Source organism: Leopardus geoffroyi, chromosome E1, assembly GCF_018350155.1.
Source record: "Leopardus geoffroyi isolate Oge1 chromosome E1, O.geoffroyi_Oge1_pat1.0, whole genome shotgun sequence".
NCBI classification, from domain to species: domain Eukaryota; kingdom Metazoa; phylum Chordata; class Mammalia; order Carnivora; family Felidae; genus Leopardus; species Leopardus geoffroyi.
Window position 1 is genome coordinate 28387821 of NC_059330.1, and position 20186 is coordinate 28408006.

General features: G+C 48.6%; 2 protein-coding genes across 4 annotated transcripts in view; both read left to right on the forward strand.

The window, feature by feature from the left end:
* RNF43 (ring finger protein 43) overlaps positions 1-8202 on the forward strand; it is a 64712-nt gene extending 56510 nt beyond the window's left edge. For all 3 annotated transcript variants that reach the window (XM_045488235.1, XM_045488236.1, XM_045488237.1), the window contains 5 exons: positions 166-270; positions 1640-1801; positions 2342-2444; positions 3108-4457; positions 6759-8202. In XM_045488235.1, coding sequence (XP_045344191.1) covers positions 166-270; positions 1640-1801; positions 2342-2444; positions 3108-4457; positions 6759-6805 — 1767 coding nt within the window. In that variant the 3' untranslated portion in view covers positions 6806-8202. The remainder of the gene's footprint in view (positions 1-165; positions 271-1639; positions 1802-2341; positions 2445-3107; positions 4458-6758) is intronic.
* A 1498-nt stretch (positions 8203-9700) lies between these two features.
* On the forward strand, positions 9701-15246 carry SUPT4H1 (SPT4 homolog, DSIF elongation factor subunit). Its single transcript, XM_045488238.1, has 5 exons — positions 9701-9838; positions 10598-10704; positions 14035-14090; positions 14355-14408; positions 14843-15246. The coding sequence occupies exons 1-5, from the start codon at positions 9770-9772 to the stop codon at positions 14908-14910; spliced, it is 354 nt and encodes a 117-aa protein (XP_045344194.1). The 5' UTR covers positions 9701-9769; the 3' UTR covers positions 14911-15246.
* The last annotated feature ends 4940 nt before the right edge of the window (positions 15247-20186 follow it).

Genomic DNA, 20186 nt, shown 5'->3' on the forward strand with positions numbered 1-20186 from the left:
GGGACCACCTAACCCCACCTGCAGGTTCCTCCTCACCTCATCCCCTCTGCTGGAAGACTCATGGGGATCTCTAGCCTTCACTCTCCCGAGCACCTGAATGTCTCCCAAATTGGCCCAACTCCTTCCAGAAATAATGACTCTTTCCATGTCTGCTCACTCCTCCAGCCAGATTATGATGTGTGGATCCTCCTGACGGTGGTGGGCACCATCTTTGTGGTCATCCTGGCTTCAGTGCTGCGCATCCGATGCCGCCCCCACCACAACAGGCCGGTGAGCAGGGTGGGCTCCCTGGTGGAGGTGGCACGTTTATGCATACGGGAGGGTAAAGAGCAGGAAGGGAGAAGTGAGGAAAGAAGATGCCCTTATGCTCTTGAAATAGTTTACATCTAAATACCCTGGCATCTGACTTGTTCATCTCCAGCAGCCTCTCCACATCAGCTTGCCCATTCATTTATTTATTCAGCAAATATAGAGACCTCCTCGTATGGACCAGGCACTGTTTCAGGTATTGGGGATTGTGCAGTGAACAAAAAGATCCCTCAGGGAGCTTTCATTCTCATGGGAAGAGACAGACAATAAACAAAATAAATAAGTAAAATATGTAGTATTTTAGATGGCGACATGTTCCAAGGAGAAAAATAAAATGGAAGAGGAAAAGGGGAATGTAAAAGGACAGAGTTAATTTTTATTAAAAAAATTTTTTTTCAATGTTTATTTTTGAGAGATAGAGAGAGACAGTGTGCGCAGGGGTAGGGGAGGGGCAGAGAGAGAGGGAGAGACACAGAACAGAAAGTGGTCTCCAGGCTCCATGCTGTCAGCACAGAGCCCAACGTGGGCCTTGAACTCACAAACTGTGAGATCATTACCTGAGCCAAAGTCGGATGCTTATTCAACTGAGCCACCCAGGCTCCCCGGACAGAGTTAATTTTTAAAAGCAAAGCCAGAGAAAGCCTTATTGAGAGGACGACATTTACAGGAAAGACCCTAAATGGGTGAGGGGGTGATATGTGCAGATATCTGGGGAGAGTATGATTGAGACAGAGAAAACGGTAAGGGCAAAGGCCTTGAGGCAAAAGCGTGTCCAGTATGTCTGAGTCACAGCAAGGGGGCCATGTGGCTGGAGTGCAGTGAGTGAGAGGACAGAGCAGGAGGCGAGGACAGACGGTCCATGGGGGGCCCCTTTTACTGGACTGTGTAGGCCATTGGCAAGACAGTGTTTTTTTACTTTGGGTGAAATGGGAGCTATTGGAGAGTTTTGAGCAGAAGTAGTACCATGATCTGACTTACATTTTAAGGCGGTAGGATGGATATGTGGTTCGGTGGTTAATGGGATTAGGAATTCAGTTTGATGGGCCTATTTGATATCCAAGCAAAGATGTCAAGCAGGCAGTTGGATGAAAATTTTCTCCCATGGGTCATCAAGGAAAAGAAAGCTCGATGGTATGAATGGGGGAGTGGGGTGGGCGGGGCTTAGCCTGCTTGGCAGAGCCACGTATGAGCTTGAAGACGACAAACTCCTAGGAGTAGTCAATCGGCCATATGATCTAACTGGGTGACTGGGAGCCAAGCACAAACTTGAGGTCCAGGGGTGAGGGAAGAGGAGCCCTTGCCCTATTCTGAGCCCCACCCCTCTTCTCAGGATCCCCTTCAACAGCGAACAGCCTGGGCCATCAGCCAGCTGGCCACCAGGAGGTACCAGGCCAGCTGCAGGAGGGCCCGGGCTGAGTGGCCGGACTCAAGTAGCAGCTGTAGCTCAGCCCCTGTGTGTGCCATCTGCCTGGAGGAGTTCTCTGAGGGCCAGGTAAGGCAGGGCTTGCGCGCGACCTCCATGACCAGGCTGGGGAGGGCAGCTGGACTTTGGGAGGCTGGAGGAGGCACTCGGGCAGGTGTGGGTGCCCTGGTTGCATCTGTGTCCCGCGTATCTTGCAATGAGGCAGAGGTAGGGGACAGCACTGAGGTCTGGTTATTTTCCTGGTCTTCCAGGGAAAGACAACTACTGTTCGTTGAGTGTGTACCACGTGCTAGGATCTGTAGTGGGTGCTTTAGATGTATTATCTCATTTTAGCCTCATGACAGTGCAGGGTGGGGGTAGGTTGGTTTTTCATACTCATTTTAGAGCGGAAAACTAGAGCATTTCTGTTAAGAAACTTGCCCAAGGTCATGCAGCTAAAGTGGCAAGATCCAGGTTTACCGGACACCAAAGCCCTTACTCTTTCTATTCTACCATGGGGTATTTTACAAGAAGCTGAGGGCAAAAAGGAGAGGCCAGAGGGAGTCAGGGAAATCCTGGTTACTCCTGAACCTACAGATAACTTTGGTTTGGACCCCTTGTTTTCTCTAGGAGCTACGGGTCATTTCTTGCCTCCATGAGTTCCATCGTGTGTGTGTGGACCCGTGGCTACATCAGCATCGGACTTGCCCTCTCTGCATGTTCAACATCGTAGGTAGGAGGTGGGCCAAGTCCTCCCCTATGTGCAGGCAGATGGGTCTAGAACAAGGTTGCTCTCTGAGGGACGGTTTTGTCTTGAAGCTGAGGAGAAAGCAGGTCTGCCATAATAGTTCTTTAAGCCGTGTACTGCTCAAGAGTGCTTCCTGTGAAGGGCAGGGAGGGCCATTCATACTGTAGACATCTTCATTACTTTAAACATTGTATCTTTATGACAACTTTGTTGATTCTAAATCTGGGTGGTTTGTGTATTTATTATTCTGATTTTCTGACAACAAAGTATCTTATTCTAACAAAACCAGGATATTATGAAAATTTTCTAAAAGATGAAAGTGAAGTATCTTGAGGAAGGAGAACCTTTTTCTAATTTACCCAAAGGTGCACTATGGACTGGTGGTGGCCCTGGGTCAAAGAGCCCCAGGTGGGCTGATGGGAGGAGCAGGGATGGACATACACAGCGGAACTTCCAGGGAGGTAGATGGACTGGAAGGAGCCAGGGCGTCCCAGGGCACAGGCAGATTAGGAACGTCCTTGGTCCCTCAACCCTGACCGAACACACAGGCTATGTGGGCTCAAATAGGTGCTACAGCCACACTTTTCTGAATGCACGCTCCATAGGTTTGTGGGGTCAAACACCTATGCTCTTGGTTCTTTCTTCCAGAGGGTGATTCATTTTCCCAGTCCCTGGGACACTCTCGATCTTATCAGGAACCAGGCCGGAGACTCCACCTCATTCGCCAGCATCCCGGCCATGCCCACTACCACCTACCTGCTGCATACCTGTTGGGCCCTTCCCGGAGTGCAGTGGCTCGGCCCCCGCGATCTGGTCCCTTCCCAACCTCGCAGGAGCCAGGCACAGGCCCCCGGCACCACCGTCTCCCCAGAGCCGCACATCCTCGGGCTCCGGGCGAGCAGCAGCGCCTGGCGGTGGCCCAGCATCCCTACGCGCAGGGCTGGGGGCTAGGCCGTCTCCGATGCACCTCACAGCACCTCTCCGCTTGCCCAGCACCCCCACGCCGGGCCAGGCCTCACGACAGCAGCGGTTCTGGAGAAAGCTACCGCACGGAACGTAGTGGCTACATGGCAGACGGGCCAGCCAGTGACTCCAGTTCGGGGCCCTGTCATGGCTCTTCAAGTGACTCAGTGGTCAACTGCACGGACATCAGTCTGCAGGGCATCCATGGTAGCAGTTCTACCTTCCGCAGCTCCCTGAGCAGTGACTTTGACCCCTTGGTGTACTGCAGCCCTGAAGGGGAGCCCCGGGGGGAGGAGACCCAGCCTAGTGTGACCTCTCGGCCCCGTTCTTTGGACTCAGTGGTACCCACAGGAGAAACCCAGGTTTCCAGCCACGTCCACTACCACCGGCACCGGCACCACCACTACAAAAAGCGCTTCCAGTGGCATGGCCGGAAGCCTGGCCCAGAAACTGGGTTGCCCCAGTCCAGGCCTGCCATTCCTCGGACACAGCCCCAGCCAGAGCCGCCTTCCCCTGATCAGCAAGCTGCCAGATCCAACCCAGCTGCCCCTTCAGGACAGCTCCCCAATCCACAACGGCCCAAGGCCCTCATCGAAGCAGCCGCAGGCCCAGCTGATGCCTCCAGCCCCAGTCCCAGCAGCCTCTTCCACTTGCAGAAATCCAGCCTCCCTGTTCGACATCCACAGAGGAAAAGGCGAGGGTGCCTCTCAGAGCCCCCCCCAGCCTCTCGGCCCCAGGACTTGACTGCACACCCAACTTGCCAGGTTTTCCCCCATTATGCTACCAGCTTGGCATACCCTTGGTCCCCAGAGGCCCATCCATTGATCTTTGGACCTCCAGGCCTGGAGAGGAGGCTGCTACCAGAAACCCCAGGCCCTTGTTACCCAAGTTCACGGCCAGTGTGGTTGTGTTTGACTCCACGCCAGTCCCTGGAACCACACCCACCCGGGGAAGGGCCTTGTGAATGGAGTTGTGGCACCCTGGAGGGCAGGTCATGCCCTTACCCACACTGCCAGGTGCCGCCAGCCCAGCCTGGTGAGTTTTCAGGGGGAGAGGGTGTGGTGGGGAGAGGATACTAGGGGTTATTGCAGGATGGGTAAAGTCAGCCAACAAAGGGTTGACAGAAGCTGAGAAGGGTGCCGTGGAGCGACATTCAAAATACTGAACAACAGGCATAGCATAGGATGCTGGCTGAAGCACTCTGACTCTGCCAGGGATTACTCCTTTAGTTGCCAGATCACAGGGCGGTCTCAGGGGAAATACAGTGCAGATGAAACATCAGAAATCTGGCACTTGCGGTTGTTTGGGACAACAGCTCCAATATAATTGTTTCAATACTTTAATAATTAGTAAAGCTGTACCAATGCACACAGTTCAATTATTAGCTTTAAATACAAAGAAGGCCAAAAAGGGTTCCTCGCTCTTGAGGAGAGCATGGAGAATTACTGATAGCCATAATCCTAGGCAATATGAGGTGTTGTAGGAGAAATAATTGCAGATATCCATAATCTTAGGCCATATGAGAAGAGCTATGTAAATGAGAAAAGAAAGGAAGGAAGGAAGGAAGGAAGGAAGGAAGGAAGGAAGGAAAGAAGGAAGGAAGGAAAAGGAAAGAAAAAAAAAAAAAGATCACAGATGGTTCTCAGCAACCCTGTGGGTCCTTAGGTTTTCTCCTCTCCCCCTGGGAGTAAAAGAACAACTAAGGCTTCCCTTCTAAGCACCCTTGTTAATAAGACTGACCTCATTTTCCTGGGGCCTCAGTACATCCCTGATACTGTATTACAACCAACGGTGATAATATAAATCCTCAACTTTAACTTGGTGTTTTTTTTTTTGCTCAAATCCTCCTCTTCTTCCTTCAGAGCCCCCTACCTCCCCATTTTCCCCATCTTCTCCCATAGTGTGGATGACACAGCTCTTTGCCTACAGCTATCACTAGCCACCCCAAAAGGGGACCCAAAGGTCCTGAAACGTAAGACGTCACGGTCCAGGAACCCAACAGTTAAGATCTAGAGCTGTTACCATTCATTCATTCACTTCTTCCCTCCTTTTTCCTTCCTGCACTGTATGTTTGCTATATGCTAGGTTCCAGGCTAGGCTCTGAACACATGGAACTTGTCAACCAGGAGATCCAGGTCTGTGGGGTCATAGGCATGTAAACAGTTACATTAGAGAAAAGAATTGCTTCCATAGAACCAGGTAAAGTAAGCTTTGGCTATGTGTTTGATGATTCCCTTTGGACCCTGTCATGTGCTGCTGGTCCCAGACCACCACTTCCCCTCTCTCCCATACTCAGAACCTGTTTCAATGTCTCCCTCTTCCCTGCTCCTCAAATCCAATCGATGCCAGATTCTGTTAAATGTATCCTTGATGCATTTTTTACCTTCTTCAAAACTGATGGCCCCTGCCTGTGTCTTAGATGCAGCCTAAAGATGGAAGCAGGAGCCTCCTACCCTTCCTTCCCCTCTCACAGGTCCATGAAGGCTGGGCACTGTACATACAGTGTTGTGTCCTACAGAGTCATGCAGCACAGCTACCCTGCTCATGTACTGCTGCCAGGCTCATCACCCTCAAATAAACTGTCCAGAAATTTCCAAATGTTCTCTTTTGTCCACAGTGAAGAAAAACCCATCCTGGTTTGGCCTTCAAGGCTCTAGCACCAGCTAGCCCCCATCTTCCTTCCCAACCTTATTTTTCCCTCTCCCCCTTCCTGTTCTTCCTGTTCTTCCCTGTTCCATCCTTTTGCCAAACCAAGTAAATACTTCTTGCAGTTCCTATAGCCCAGAATATTCTGCTGCCTTCCTATTCCCATAAATTGAGTTCTTACGTATTTCTGCAGGACCAGCTCATTTATCTTCACCTTCAGGAGGCCCTTCCTGATTGTTCCACTGGAACATGATCTGTCCCCTTCCCAGGAAAGGTCTTAGGACCCAGTCCTGTCTCACTGGCAGAATTTCCCTTTGCACGCACACCTTCTCTTCTACAAGACTGTCAGGTTCCTGCTTTTTTTTTTTCTGGTCTTCTATTTGGTGTGTGGTAACAGGCCAGATTCATGAGTGCTTAATAAATATTAATTGGGTTAATGAATGAATAGGAAGTATTTGTAACACACTGGTTGCTATATATGTTTCTCTTTCTCTAGCTTTTTTTCCCCCCCCTCTTCCCTGTGTCCCAACTGGGACCCCTCCCAGCTTTCGATCTAACTGCCCCTTCTGGACACATTCCCTGCTCCCCACCCTGTGTGGTTCCCTGCCAGCCATATTGTCTTGCAGGTGGAACAAGCAAGAGGCTGGCCTGACACTCAGTGACCAATTTCCTCTCCCTCTGTAAACGCAGGCTCGGAGGAGGAGGAGCTTGAGGAGCTGTGCGAACAGGCTGTGTGAGATGCGCAGACTTCGCTTCAACCAAGTGTGCTCCGGCTGACCTGGGGGCCCTGTCTGGCACAGAGTCATGCTCCTGAGAGAAGAAAGGACCTCGGAAAACACCCCTCTTTTTTGCTATACTTCCTGGAACCTCTGGAAGAGGGGTGGTGATGGTGGGGGGGCAGGAAGTGTTCCCTGCTCCCAGCTCTGGACCCTGCGTGCAGAACGCATTTGCAGGGCAGCAAGTCTGTGTCCAGCCTGGCAACTAGCTACTGCCTATGTGGGCTGGCTCCTTAAGGGAGAGCAGGAAGCTAGGTGTGGGTAGTTAGGTGTTGAAAAGGTGCTGCTCCTTTCCCCAGACCCTGCAGGTCTTCCTCATCCCAAGTCTCATGTGCATACCTGCCAATGGGTCCTTCTTACCTCCTTTCTTGGGTATGTCCTGCACACCAGCGTTGACTCCTCGGTAAAGCTGCTGCATCAGCAGCAACCTGGCTCTTATTTTCCTTCTTTGCAAAAGGATCAAGAACATAGGTGAGGCCTGAGCCCTAAAAAGGGAAGCTCTGCAGCTTCTCCAGGCAGTGCCTACCCTGGTGCATAAGGGAGAATGTTTTTCCCTTCTTGTTCTTAATTGTCAGATCCACTCTATTAAGTCAGAGAGGAGACTGTGGGAAGCCAGGGTGTGGAGTCATGTCCTAGCACCATGTTCTGGCACCATGAAGAACCTGGGATGGACCCTCTGACTTTCAAACTCCCTTCTCTCTCCAGCAACTCCCAGTTCCTCTGAGAATTGGGGGGGAGGGGGGGGAGGGGCAGTGGGGAGGGAATAATTCTTTTCTAGAGATTGCCTATCTCAAAGTCCCAAAGTAGATGGAAAGAAAAGGATTTCTGATGAACTTCGTCTAGAAAAGGGAGGATGGAATGAAGGTAGAAAAGGCAGAATTACAGCTGAACAAGGACAACGATGAATTTGGGGGTCTTCTCTCAGAGCAGGGATGGGAAACGGGAGAACAAAGGAAAAGCAAGGTGGGACATTTGGGTTTAGAGGGCCCCAAGGCCCAGCTTCCCATTATAAGCCATATAGGCCAGGGATGCCCAGGAAGGTGTGCATGCAGGATATCTGGCCTGGGTAGCTGGTACTGAGTGGCAAGGGCTGAGGGGCCTCCTGACGGTGACATTCACCCCAGGGCAGCTTGACCATTGCTGGCTCCTCAGGCATTATCCCATTTGGAATGTGAATGTGGGAGCAAAGTGGGCACAGGACCCTACCTGGGAATCTTCTTCCCTCAAAGTCAGTGGGGAACTAGCACCTACCGAAGCACCCACATGGGTATTTATATCTGAACCAGACAGAAAGACGCTTGAATCAGGCACTATGTTGAGAAATGTATTTATTTGCTAATATATTTATCCATAAATGAGGTCTGGTCTTGTGGTTTTGTTCTCTCATGACTGTCACTCAGGGTAACAAATTCATCTTCTCCATTGACAGAAATAAATTATTTCTGGTATCAGAGGCTAGGCTCTGATTTATGGAAGGACAGGACAGAGTGGTAGACTAGGTAACAAGAATTGATTTGTAAGCCCCTAAAAAGGATTTGGTGAGATAAGGGAAGGGGGAAGCATGACAAGATTCACACTGTGGTCCAGTCGTTATCAGACTTATTGTACTTTTCACTTCACACATTCTTATGATGCTTCAGTGACTTTGTGACCTTGGGCAAATATTCTGTGCCTCACTTTTTTCCACCCATAAAATAGGCCTACTTCACAGAGTGGTTGCAGGGCTCCCATGAGATAAGCGTGAAAGTATGTTTGGAAAGTATCCAGTGACAGGGAACATTCTAACCCCAGTCACAGAACCCATCTGAACACACGCCCCCCCCTTGAAAAAGCTCTGTTTCAGTTGGGACGCCTGGTTGGGAGGATATAACAGTAGGGCCTGAAACTACTGAAACTATCCCAGAGCTCCAATTCTGATAAACACAAATGACTGTGCTCTGCCTCCCCACGGGACTACGGTTGAGGGTCAAGAGCTGGTGCTATGTTGGTATGAATTCCACAGAGCCTGGGGCAGCCTCTGCTCTCATCCTCACAAAGCACATTTCCCCCTCTGCTTCTCCAGGACAGGTTTCCTAGGGGGTGGTCATTGTCTGTTGCCCAGTTGTGAACAGGAGAGCAAAGAAACATCCAGCTTGCTATAGGGTGAAATCAAAACAAAACAAAACAAAACAAAACACAATCTCCAATCCCCTACAGATATTCTGAAGTAAAGGACCTGTGTCTAAATGCTGCACGAAACAAATTATCAGCTGGAACAAGGAAAGTACGTAAAGAGTTTTTAAAAATAATGGGCCTGGTATCCGCCATGGGCTCACAAGCCAGCATTCCCGTGGACGGCGAATGGAAACCCTTTACTGCTCTCAGGAAAGAAAGGGGCTGTCCCTGATTTTCCTCTCTGCAGAGATAATCCAGATGGAGACAGTGGACTCTGGCCCTGCGCTTTTAAAAACGGGAAGACAAAAAAGAATCTCGGCTGACATCTGGGATCCTCCTAAGGGGACCGGCGGCCGGCTGCCAGCGGCCTAGATCAAACGACCCGCCCCGCCGGGAGTTCCGGCCGGAGCCGCGGCGCGCTCCCGCGCAGGCGCCAGCCGCGCCACCCCTCCCCCACGGGCCCTACCCACATGCGCAACTGCCTTCCCGGCCTCGCCCTCGCGCCCGCCCAGGTGGCGAGTGCGCGCGCCGGCCCAGGTGACTCCCGGCCGGCCCCGCCTCCAGGCGGGAGAAACCATCTCCTTGACCGGGGGGGGGGGGGGGAGGGGGGGGAAGGCGGGGGAGAGAGAGAGGCGTGAATCCGCGGCTCCCCACACCGGAACAGGAAGTGCGGGAAACCGGAAGTGGAAGGCATTCTGGGTAAATCGCTGTTTACTTCCTGCGGCTGAGGAGGCCGTGGCCCAAATCTTTGCTGTTCATTTGTCGGAGAGGATGGCCCTGGAGACGGTGCCGAAGGACCTACGGCATCTACGGGCTTGTTTGCTGTGTTCTCTGGTCAAGGTGTCCTTCGGGGAGGCGGTTGTAGGGGCGATGGGGTATCAAGGTGGGGGAAAAGGTGGAACGGAGCTGGGGGATAGCGAAGGGAAAAGTAAGGTCCAGGACCCCGGGGGTTGGCAGGGGATGTGGGAAGCTGCTGGAGGCCGTTGTTTAAGTCGGGAGGAACGCAGGCAGTCTTACATGATTTTGAATCCTCAGCACAGGGGCGCCTGGGTGGCGCAGTCGGTTGAGCGTCCGACTTCAGCCAGGTCACGATCTCGCGGTCCGTGAGTTCGAGCCCCGCGTCAGGCTCTGGGCTGATGGCTCAGAGCCAGGAGCCTGTTTCCGATTCTGTGTCTCCCTCTCTCTCTGCCCCTCCCCCGTTCATGCTCTGTCTCTCTCTGTCCCAAAAATAAATAAACGTTGAATCCTCAGCACACGGGTCTGATCGTTAACAGACATTCAGTGAACTTCTGTTGAAGCCGAAGGCCACTGGGATTCAGAGGAGGGTGGGGATCTGCAGCTGAGGGAGTAGTCGGAGAGGATGCCTGACCCTGAGGAGACTAGGGAAAAGAGTAGGTAAAACATAGCTGGTAATAAGAGAGGGAGGACTGTGAGGGTGGAACTTTAGCAATGGGGCTGTGGGAGTGGTGGGTGGGGAATCTGATGAGACAGAGCCAACATAGGGAGGCTTCTACTTGACCAGGTAGAAGTATGGAGAAAGCTACTTCCTTTTTTGGCCTTGTTTATGCTTACTCCTTCTCCCTCTTTTCCCTCTCCTAGACTATAGACCAGTTTGAATATGACGGATGTGACAATTGTGATGCATACCTTCAGATGAAGGGTAACCGGGAGATGGTATATGACTGCACCAGTTCTTCCTTTGATGGGTAAGCCCCTTTAGAGTCCTTTGTTACACCCACCCCCACCCCACCCCACCCCACCAAGTAAATGTGAGGCAGACTTTTGAGACCATAATCCTAGTTGTTCTCAAAGTTATTTTGAGACATAGTAGTCCTGTGCTGTCCAGTACAGTTGCTACTAGCTATGTGTGGCATTGAGCACTTGAAATGTGGCTAGTCCAAACTGAGGTTTGCTCATACTGCAAAATATGCACTAGATTGACAAGACTTAGAACGAAAAAAAAGAATGTAAAATATTTTAATTTTTCAAATATTAATTACATGCCAAAGTGATAATTCTTTGGATATACTGGGTTAAATGAGATATGGTATTGGAGTTAATTTCATCTTTTTGTCTTTACTCGTAAACATGGCTACTAGAAAATTTAAAATGACTTGTGTGTGTGGTTTTCATTATGTTTCTGCCGTACAGTTCTTCATTAAAGACGGTCAGCTCATTGTTGGTAGGGACTGTGTTTATCTTGTGCACCATGATTTGGCACAGGGCCTGGAAGGTGGCAAATGGCTAATAAATGTTTGTTGAATGCATGAAGATCCTTTCTGAAGATGAAGGTCAGCTAGAGTAATGGTAAATTATTGCCCGAAAGCTGTTCCCTTTAGATATGTCTAAGAGAACCTGTAAGAAAAATTTTCCCTTAGTGAGATTGTCCAATGGGGAGAAAGGGAAGTGAGAGTAACATAAGTAGCCAGGTCTCCATTTTTCCCCCAAGGTAGGAGCCAAAGGGCAGTATTTTTGAGGGGTTCAGGAGATACTTTAAAGTGTCTCTTGGTCTCCAGGCCAATTGAAGATTTACACACAGACTAGGCTCAAACCCAGTACTTGCTGAACCTTCAAGATGGGGCCAACTCCATCCCTTCTTTGATTTCCTTTAAGGAAACATGAAGAATTGGGCAAAAAAGATGTTGTCATGGAATCTTACTTCCTACACATGCATGTGCATAGTCAGAATCTTCAGTCCCTTCGATTATTTGTTTGCACTGTAACAAAATTGCTAACAAATGAATAAAAGAACTCCCATTTACAGGTAACGTACTGTGTTGGCTGCTGTGAAGGATGTCAAGAGTCACACAGTGATGTATTTACTAGTAAGAGATGCAGTGTAAAGTTTTGCATGTTAGAATTTTTTTTTTTAAAGTTGTAAGATATGTGTGACAGAAAATTTACCCTTTTTAAGTGTAGAATTCAGTGGCATTAAGTATATTCACACTGTTGTGCAGCCATCACTACCATCCATCTACAGAACTTTTTTCATCTCATTTCCCCCTCCGCACAGTCCCAGGCAACTACCATTCTACTTTCTGTATGAATTTGCACTTGATCTTAGCCAAAAGGCCGAGAAGCGATTGAATTTGAAGTAGACTGTAGGTGCTTCATATAAGCGGAATCATACAATATTTGTCCTTTTGTAACTGGCTCATTTCACTTAGTGTAATGTCTTCAAGGTTTATCTATATTGTAGCATATCAGAAGCATTTTTTAAGCTGAATAATACCATTTTTGTATATACCACATTTTATCTATGTGTCGATAGACACTTGGGTTGCTTCTGTCTTTTGGCTGTTATGAATAATGCTGCTGTGAGCATGGCTTTATGAATATCTGATCAGGTCCCTGCCTTCACTTCTTTGGGGTATATATATCCAGAAGTGGAATTGCTGAGTTCTATGTTTAGTATTTCGAGGGACCGTCAGACTGTTTTTCGTAGTGGCAGCACCATTTTACATTCCCACCACCAGTTTCTCTACACCCTACCCAACACTTGTTATTTTTTGTTTTATGTTTTGGTTTTGATAGAAGCTACCCTATTGGGTGTGGAGTGATATCTCTTTGTGGTTTTGATTGTCTTTCCCTAATCATTGGTGATGTCTTTCGCTAATCAGTTGTGATGTACTGATTGGCCATTTGTGTATCTTCTTCAGAAAAAATGTCTGTTCAGGTCCTTTGCCCACTTTTGAATCAGGTTATTTGGCTTTTTATTGTTGAATTGTTGGAGTTATTTGTGTATTCCCTGTGCATATTAGGTTTTGGAGAATGGGTATATCAAAGGCTAATGGAGATCAGAGGAAGGCCAGATGAACTCAGCCAGAAGCAGAGGAGATAGCATATGAATCAGGCTCTTAAAGAAATATAGGTTTTTTGAGGAAAGTGAGGTGAGACAGCATTTTAGAAAAAGCATTCTAAACAAGGGAATGACTTGAGCAAAATCAGGGGTGGGAAAACTAGGGTATGTTTGGAGAATGGTGGGAATTCTGTTTAGATTGAATCATAAGGTTGGGTAACAGACACTATAAGGCTAGAAAGATTGGTTGTGAAGGACAGAGGAGAACATAGTTTTGGTCAGGAGAATGGCCTGCATATGTGTCTGCTGCACATCAGTCTGCCAGGCCCGGGCAAGTATTACCCTGCGTAACCACCCTGGAGAATGGGATCAGTTCCACTCAGTGTATGACTGAGAATGTAGGATTTGGATGGGGAGGAAGGCCCCCCCAAATAAGAATCCAAGATTGTTTCCAAGAGAAGAGGGAATGGTTATTGAGGAGGTAATCAACAAATGTCAGTGTCTAGAACAGACCTGTCACAATAGGCAATCACTAAGCATTTGATTGAATCAACAAATGGCAGAAATGACCTCTGTAAGCTTCTGAAAGTACCTGATGTTTACATGTCAAGCCCAAAAGGCAGGCTTCTAGCTCTTCAGTAGCCTTTCTGTTGCCTGTGCTCTAGAATCAGAGGTATCCTAGGAAAAACTATTAGGATAATAAGGAGAGTTAATGTTTATTCAGCACCTATTCTGTGCTAGGTGCTTTTCATGTATTAGCTTGGTCTTTGAGTTTCATATGTGTGTTAGGCTGCACAGCTCATTAGAGGCAGATCTTGGCCCAGTCTAACTTATTTCTGGTAGGAGGACCCATTTTTTTCATTGACCCTCTGCCTTTGCATTAAGGCCAGCCCCCTAGTGGTCATGTTGGTTGTAATCAGAAGAGCTGGTTTCCCAGGGAGTCTGGGCTAAAGATGTTTTTGAGCCTGGTGAAGCTAATCCTTTGGGGATGATGACTGACTTGTGATTGGCGGGCAAAAAAACTTTTTCAGTACTAACTTTTGGTCAGCTCCTTCGCAGCATTAGAAGTCACTTTCCCCTGCTTTCTAGCAGAGACTCAATACTTGGCTTTTTCCTGTGTTTCCTCTCCCAGAGGAAATTTTGCTGGCCTGTAGCAGAGTAACGTGGGCAGTCTCCTCCATCGCTCTTCTCTAGTGGGCAAGGCTCAGCCTGACTTCTGTTTCTTTCCCTTTCCCAGAATCATTGCGATGATGAGTCCAGAGGACAGCTGGGTGTCTAAGTGGCAGCGAGTCAGTAAGTTCTCCCTTCTCCTTTTCCTTCTCCTAGTTGTGTTGTTTCTGTCCCTTGGGTTCAGTGGGGGAGTCTTAAATCATTGGGTACGTGTCCTCAGAGTGAGAAAGATGAGAGTGTCCTGTCCCCTGTCATTTTACACTGTAGCCAAAAGAGGTGATTGCTCTTCTCGCGGCGCTGCAGCATTTCTTTGGTTTTGAGCTTAAACCTCCATTTGGTCTTTAGACTTAACTTACTCTCACTGCCATCTCTTTTCTTCTCTCTTAGGTAACTTTAAGCCGGGTGTGTATGCAGTGTCAGTCACTGGTCGCCTACCCCAAGGTAATAATAATCATAATAGCAGCTGATACTCATTTACTGTGCCAAGTTCTGAGGAAGTCCTTGTTGTGATTGCACGCTAGTCCTCACACCTCTGTGAGGGAACTGAGACACAGAGAGGCTAAATAACTTGTCCAAGGTCACCTGCTAGTTAAGTAAGGAGGTAGAATTTGAACCCAGGCATTTCGGCTCCAGAACCCTTGGTTTCAATGACTACAATGTGTCTTCTGTTTTTCTCTCATTTTTACCAAGTCATTGCCAGACACTTGCCTGAATCTTCAGTGGTAACAAGCCAACCTGGCAGGATCATTGATGAGCTGTCTAGGAACTCCACTTTGCTTAGGAACACGTTTCTTCCCACAAAGTGGTAGTAGAGGGACTTTTCTTATCCTCTGGAATCTTCCTCCCTCACAGAGCTGTTTCTTTTCCTGCCACAGGAATCGTGCGAGAGCTGAAAAGTCGAGGAGTGGCCTACAAATCCAGAGACACAGCTATAAAGACCTAGCAAGATGCATGGCTGCCAGCGTCTTGCCTCTGCCCCACCTCCTGCCTCTGTTTATTTTTTGTTGTGGAACTAAGGGGGCGGAACTTCAGATACTCCCCACCATCCAGTTCTGAGACTCAGCAGACTGTTGAGAGCACAGCGTGTCCCTGGGCCATTTTACCTTTGGACTACTGGTGGGGGTCGTTTGGGTTGGTGGATTGACAGAGACTGAATTGAATGGGAGGTAGGATACTGGATTTCCTACTCAGAGCCCAGGTCTATGCCCCTACCCATGGGCAAGACTCTGGGTCAAATGCCAATAAACACGAATCTCTAGGAAAGTTCTTAAGCCCATGACAGACGCCTTACCTCCTCCTTCCTTCCTTTTACCCGGGTGCAGTAAAACCCCGTTAACCCTGTAAGCACCTTCCCAGAGCAGCAGAAGCCCTCCTGCTCTCCATTACCCATCTTTCAGGCTCCAGAGTTGCAGCCTTTCTAGTGTGCTTCCTTGGGTCCTGTTGGAAGGTCTGCTGTCCTGAGTCTAGGGAACCCCATCGTGCAGACTTTTTATCTCTAGACCTGGCACAGCAGGTGTCCCCTGAAAGAAATCCTGAGACTTCATAAGTATTCTTTGCCCATTGACCATGTTTAATACACCCTCCTCCCCCCGCCCCCCCCCCCCCCCACACACACACTTTTTGTTTTCTTTTTGCTGCTCTTCCTATACCTTAGGCCAGTCAGTGGTAACCTTGGCCCTCTGTCCCCCACCTACTCACATTTGCTGCTTCCTGTAACTGGAGACTGGTGGCTGCTGGGTCTTGGTCTGGTTAGTTTATGCCTCTGTAGGAGTTGGGCCCGTCCCTCTCTCCTTTGGCCTAGTAGGGGGTTTTGTTATTGGTCAAGACAAGTTACTTGTTTTGGAATGGAAATTTACCATAAATTCTTATTTACTTAAATTTCCACAAAGAATCCTATCAATATCCCCATTTTGATACCCTAAGTTTCTTGTTCTCCATCTGTAAAACCATGATAACACTCTGCCTGTTTACCTCAGTATTGTGGTGATTATAAAAATGAAGCAATGTGAAAATTCTAGAACTTAGGTTTTATAAGAGGTAAAATTCACCTACTCTCTTTTTATTAGTTATTTTTTTAATGTATACAGTGTGCACACAGTCAACCAAAATAGTGGGAGAAATGCCCAGAATCACCACTGCAGAATGAGCTCTTGACTCATAAGCAGAGGTGCCTACACTAGGGCTTTGTGTATCTTAGCCACCTGGTGTTTCTAGTGAGTCAGTGTCTCCTGTTACCTGTGGCCTGGAATGTGTGGGAAGGAGGGATAGGTGCTGACTTGGTACCACTGTCCTTGTCCTCTCATGGGCCCATGGGAAGGAAGCTGGTTGTGGCCCTGATGGCTCATGTCGCTCACAGATCCTCAAACCACAACCATTTTTGCTGAGGCCTTCAAGCTCTGAAGGAATGGGCTGTCAACCCCAATTTCAACTGAGTTTTTAGAGGATTTTTCCAGCCCAGCAAACTGAAGGAGCTCAAGGGGTGGCGGTTTCTGTTCAGTTTCAATCTGAAAGGATCCTTGGGAAGTAGCCCCCACGAGGCCAGCCTTACGTTCTGGAGGGAAGAAGTGGGTTTCAGCAAGAGTGCCTAAGCTGTGCAGCCAACACCCAACTTTCACTGGCTTTTCTCAAAAAGTCCCTTGGAAATCCCCGGCTGCTGTCCTGCGTGTCTGACCCGGACGTGGCTGCTTGGTGAGAATGGAAACAGTTGTGGGGAGGGGAGACAGGAGGAGCCATGCACAAATAACCACACTCAGGCTGCCTCAGCCCTACTCTGAGCTGAGGCCCTAACTGTTAGCCTCGCAGGAAGCGAAAGACACAGGCCCTGATGGTTGTGGGGGAGGGGCGGCCAGTTGCTGGAACCAGATCTCACAGACTCGGTGCCAAGTGGGCCCTGCCTGGGAGCTGCTTCTGAATTGGCTTTCTTGCTTTCTCTGGTCCTCGAACCTGCTGATGGTGCCACTTGGCAGCTCAGACAGGCACTAAGGTGTGAGAGTCCGATCCCCTGCAGGGAGCCCAAAGAAACTGAAAGAGAGATCTCTGATCCTTCAAGGTTCCCTGGGAGAGAGCAGTGCTATGTGGGAGAGGTTCCAGGTGCTGGTGCCACTGCCCCTGTTGCACGTCCCTGAGGGCTGGCTATGCCTGCTCGTTGTTCCTGTCAGAGGTTCACCCCATTCTGACTCCTGAGGTCTACTTATGGTCTTGGCCTCTCGCTCAGTAATTTGGCTTCTCTTTTCAGAAAGCAAGGCTCCTCCCCCCTAGTTCAACAAAGACAGATGCAGGTCAGACAAGAGTAGTGGCCAGGCTGCCTTCCTCCTTGTCTGCTCATTCCTCATTCTCTACTTCCTACCCACTATTACCTGTGGGGTTAGGCTGGCTAAGTGGCAATGCATTGCTGAATGCAGCCTCTGGCCCTAGGCAGTGATTGGTGGCTGATAGAACAAGTCAGAAAATTCCGGTCAGAAGCCGTTTCCCCAAAAGTAATGGGGATGAACTGGGGAGGGTTAAGCTCAGTCTGGGCTCTTTAGGTTTGGCCTCATTTTCTCTGGGCATGGCCACTACCTTCTTACTCCAAGCCTGTCCATAACTTGCCATTCACTTTTTAAAAAATGTTTTATATTTGAGAGAGAGTGAGAGATCATAAGTGGTGGAGGGGCAGAGAGAGAGAGAGACAGAATCCAAAGCAGGCTCCAGGATCTGAGCTGTCAGTACAGAGTCCAGATGCGGGGCTCAAACCCACAAGCAGTGATACCATGACCTGAGCCGAAGTTGGACGCTCAACTGAATGAGCCACCCAGCCACCCCTATAACCTGCCATTCAATCTTCATGCCCCCTCCCTGATACCTGATCCTGTGAGTATATATAAAAGAGACAGGTTGAAGAACAGACTGATGTCTTACTTTGGAAGTCTGGTTCATGTTGATCAGTAAAGCCTTTCATTTAAATAACTTTTTACAGTTGACAAAAGGGATTTCGTGTCCATTATCTGATCCTCACAAAACCTCTATGTCATAGTTAACATCCTTACCTAGTGATGAACAGACTGACAGTCAAAGTTAAAGTGACTTGGCCATGATCAAGAAGTAGGGCCTTAGCTCAAGAAATACATTGCCCACACCCAAGGTAGGGCTTCTAACTCCTTCCAGCATAGTTACACCCAGACTCCCAGGGCTTGCTCCCTTCATGAGTATTCCACAGAACCACCTGTGAGGCATTAGCTTATTGTTGAGTGAAAGTTACATGTCCCTACACATTGATCCCCCAAACACCCTATGCCCACTACTTATATCTCTAGTCCCTAAATCTAAAATTACCCCCAGAGGGGCATCTGACTTGGTCAGTCGAGAGAGCATGTGACTCTTGATCTCGGGGTTGTGAGTTTGAGCCCCACATCAGGTGTAGCGATTACTTAAGTAAACTTAAAACAAAACAACAAAAATTCACCAAAGAGGCAGTCTGGGGAAATGGCCCAGGGAGGTGATCCTTGGGATTTACTCAAGGATCCCTATGTGGGACATTGGGAAACTGGTCCAGCCCTTCTCCAATTCCCTCCTGACTGCATCTTCTTTTCTACTCCAGCAGGTCTTAGGTATCTGTTGACCTGTGCCTCATAATCCCCAACCTCTTCTTTTTTCCTACCCACCACCTTCATCTGCAGCCCAATTATGGCACCTTCACCCTCCACTGGACACTGAAACTCGTGATGAAAACCTACATATATATCCAATCGGGGGTGTTGCTCCTGCCTCCCAGTCACTTCACTGCCTTAAAACAAAGTTTCCTCTCTATAAAATGCAGCTGAAAAAACTCTGGTTTAGGTGGCAGGATAGTGATTACCTGTGAAAAGTGGGGGTGGAAGAAGGCACACCAGGGGGTCCTACGGTGTAGGTTATAGTGTCTCTTGATCTGGATGCTAGTTACATAGGTTTGTTCACTTTCTGAAAATTTATTGAGTTATATACTCATGGTTTGTTCACTTTTCTGTTTGTATGCTAACTTCAAGTAAAAAGTTCACTTAAAGACAACAGTCCTATCCTGGGATAGTTGTGAGAAATACATTAATTTATGTAAAAGCAATTTGAGAGCTGTAAACTATAAAATGATTCTAGGGAATCATCTTTATCCAAAGTTGTCCACCTCTAGATTAGTTCTAGGTAAGTGTGGCAAGAATGTTAGCCCTGTAATATTGTTGGACAATGTGTGTTTCAATACATCTATCATATATAGACATATCACAACTGAAACATTTTCCTTTAAGCACCATGGCTTTTTATTTTAAAATAAAAAAAAAGTGTGTGTGTGTGTGTGTGTGTGTGTGTGTGTGTGTGTGTGTGTGTTTTAAATATATACTTTCTTGCTATTTGGATACGGGATTCTGGATGTGATTTAAGCTCTACTTGGCACAAAGTCATTGTTATAAACCTCCATTTCTGTATCATGTGGTGAAATGGTTCTGGGACTGATTATTTTTCTACCTCTTGGATTCATGTCAGCCTGTCAGCTGTCACTTCTGCTGCCCATGTGTAGCTGTCCCTCTTCCAGTCTTGTTTGAACTAAGAGAACAGACAGCCACACTTGGTAAAAGTTGCTATAGGTGAGCCAGTAGGCTTAGACTGAGGAAGAAAGCACATGGCTGCCTGCCGGGCCTTTGGGGCTCAGAGGCCTTCCCCAGAGTCTTGGGGCTGTAGAGTTTCAGCAGATCAAACAGAGAAGGTGAAGGCTGGGAGAGTCCTGACTTAGGCCAGCTCCCCTCTCCCCAACACGCACTTTATGGGTGAGAAGACTGAGCACCAGAGACAGTGGTCAGTCTGACCCCAAAGGGGTCACTGCTACTTAATATGTCCTACACTGCCTGGCTTGGTGCCTTCTGCCTACAGATATTTCTGTTTCTCTTTACTTTAAGATCCCAGAAAGCAGGAACTGAGTGCAGAGAAAACTGCCCTGTGCTGCTGGCACCAAGATGCCAGATCCTCTGAGAAACGTGACAGAAAACCTCTTTCCTCCAGACTTCTGGTACCCCTATTCCCAATACTCCTCCCGGAGTGGAGGGCAGGTGTCATGGGGTCATGGACAGAGGACATAAAGCCCAAGCTTTCCTTGGGGGGTCCATCCCACAGATGGAGGCCTGGGCCTGTAAGAAGTCAGGGGCCTGGCAGGCCCATTTTGAGAACTCCTATGTGCTGCTTCCTGCCTGTGCACTCTTTCCTCCACACTGAGCTCTT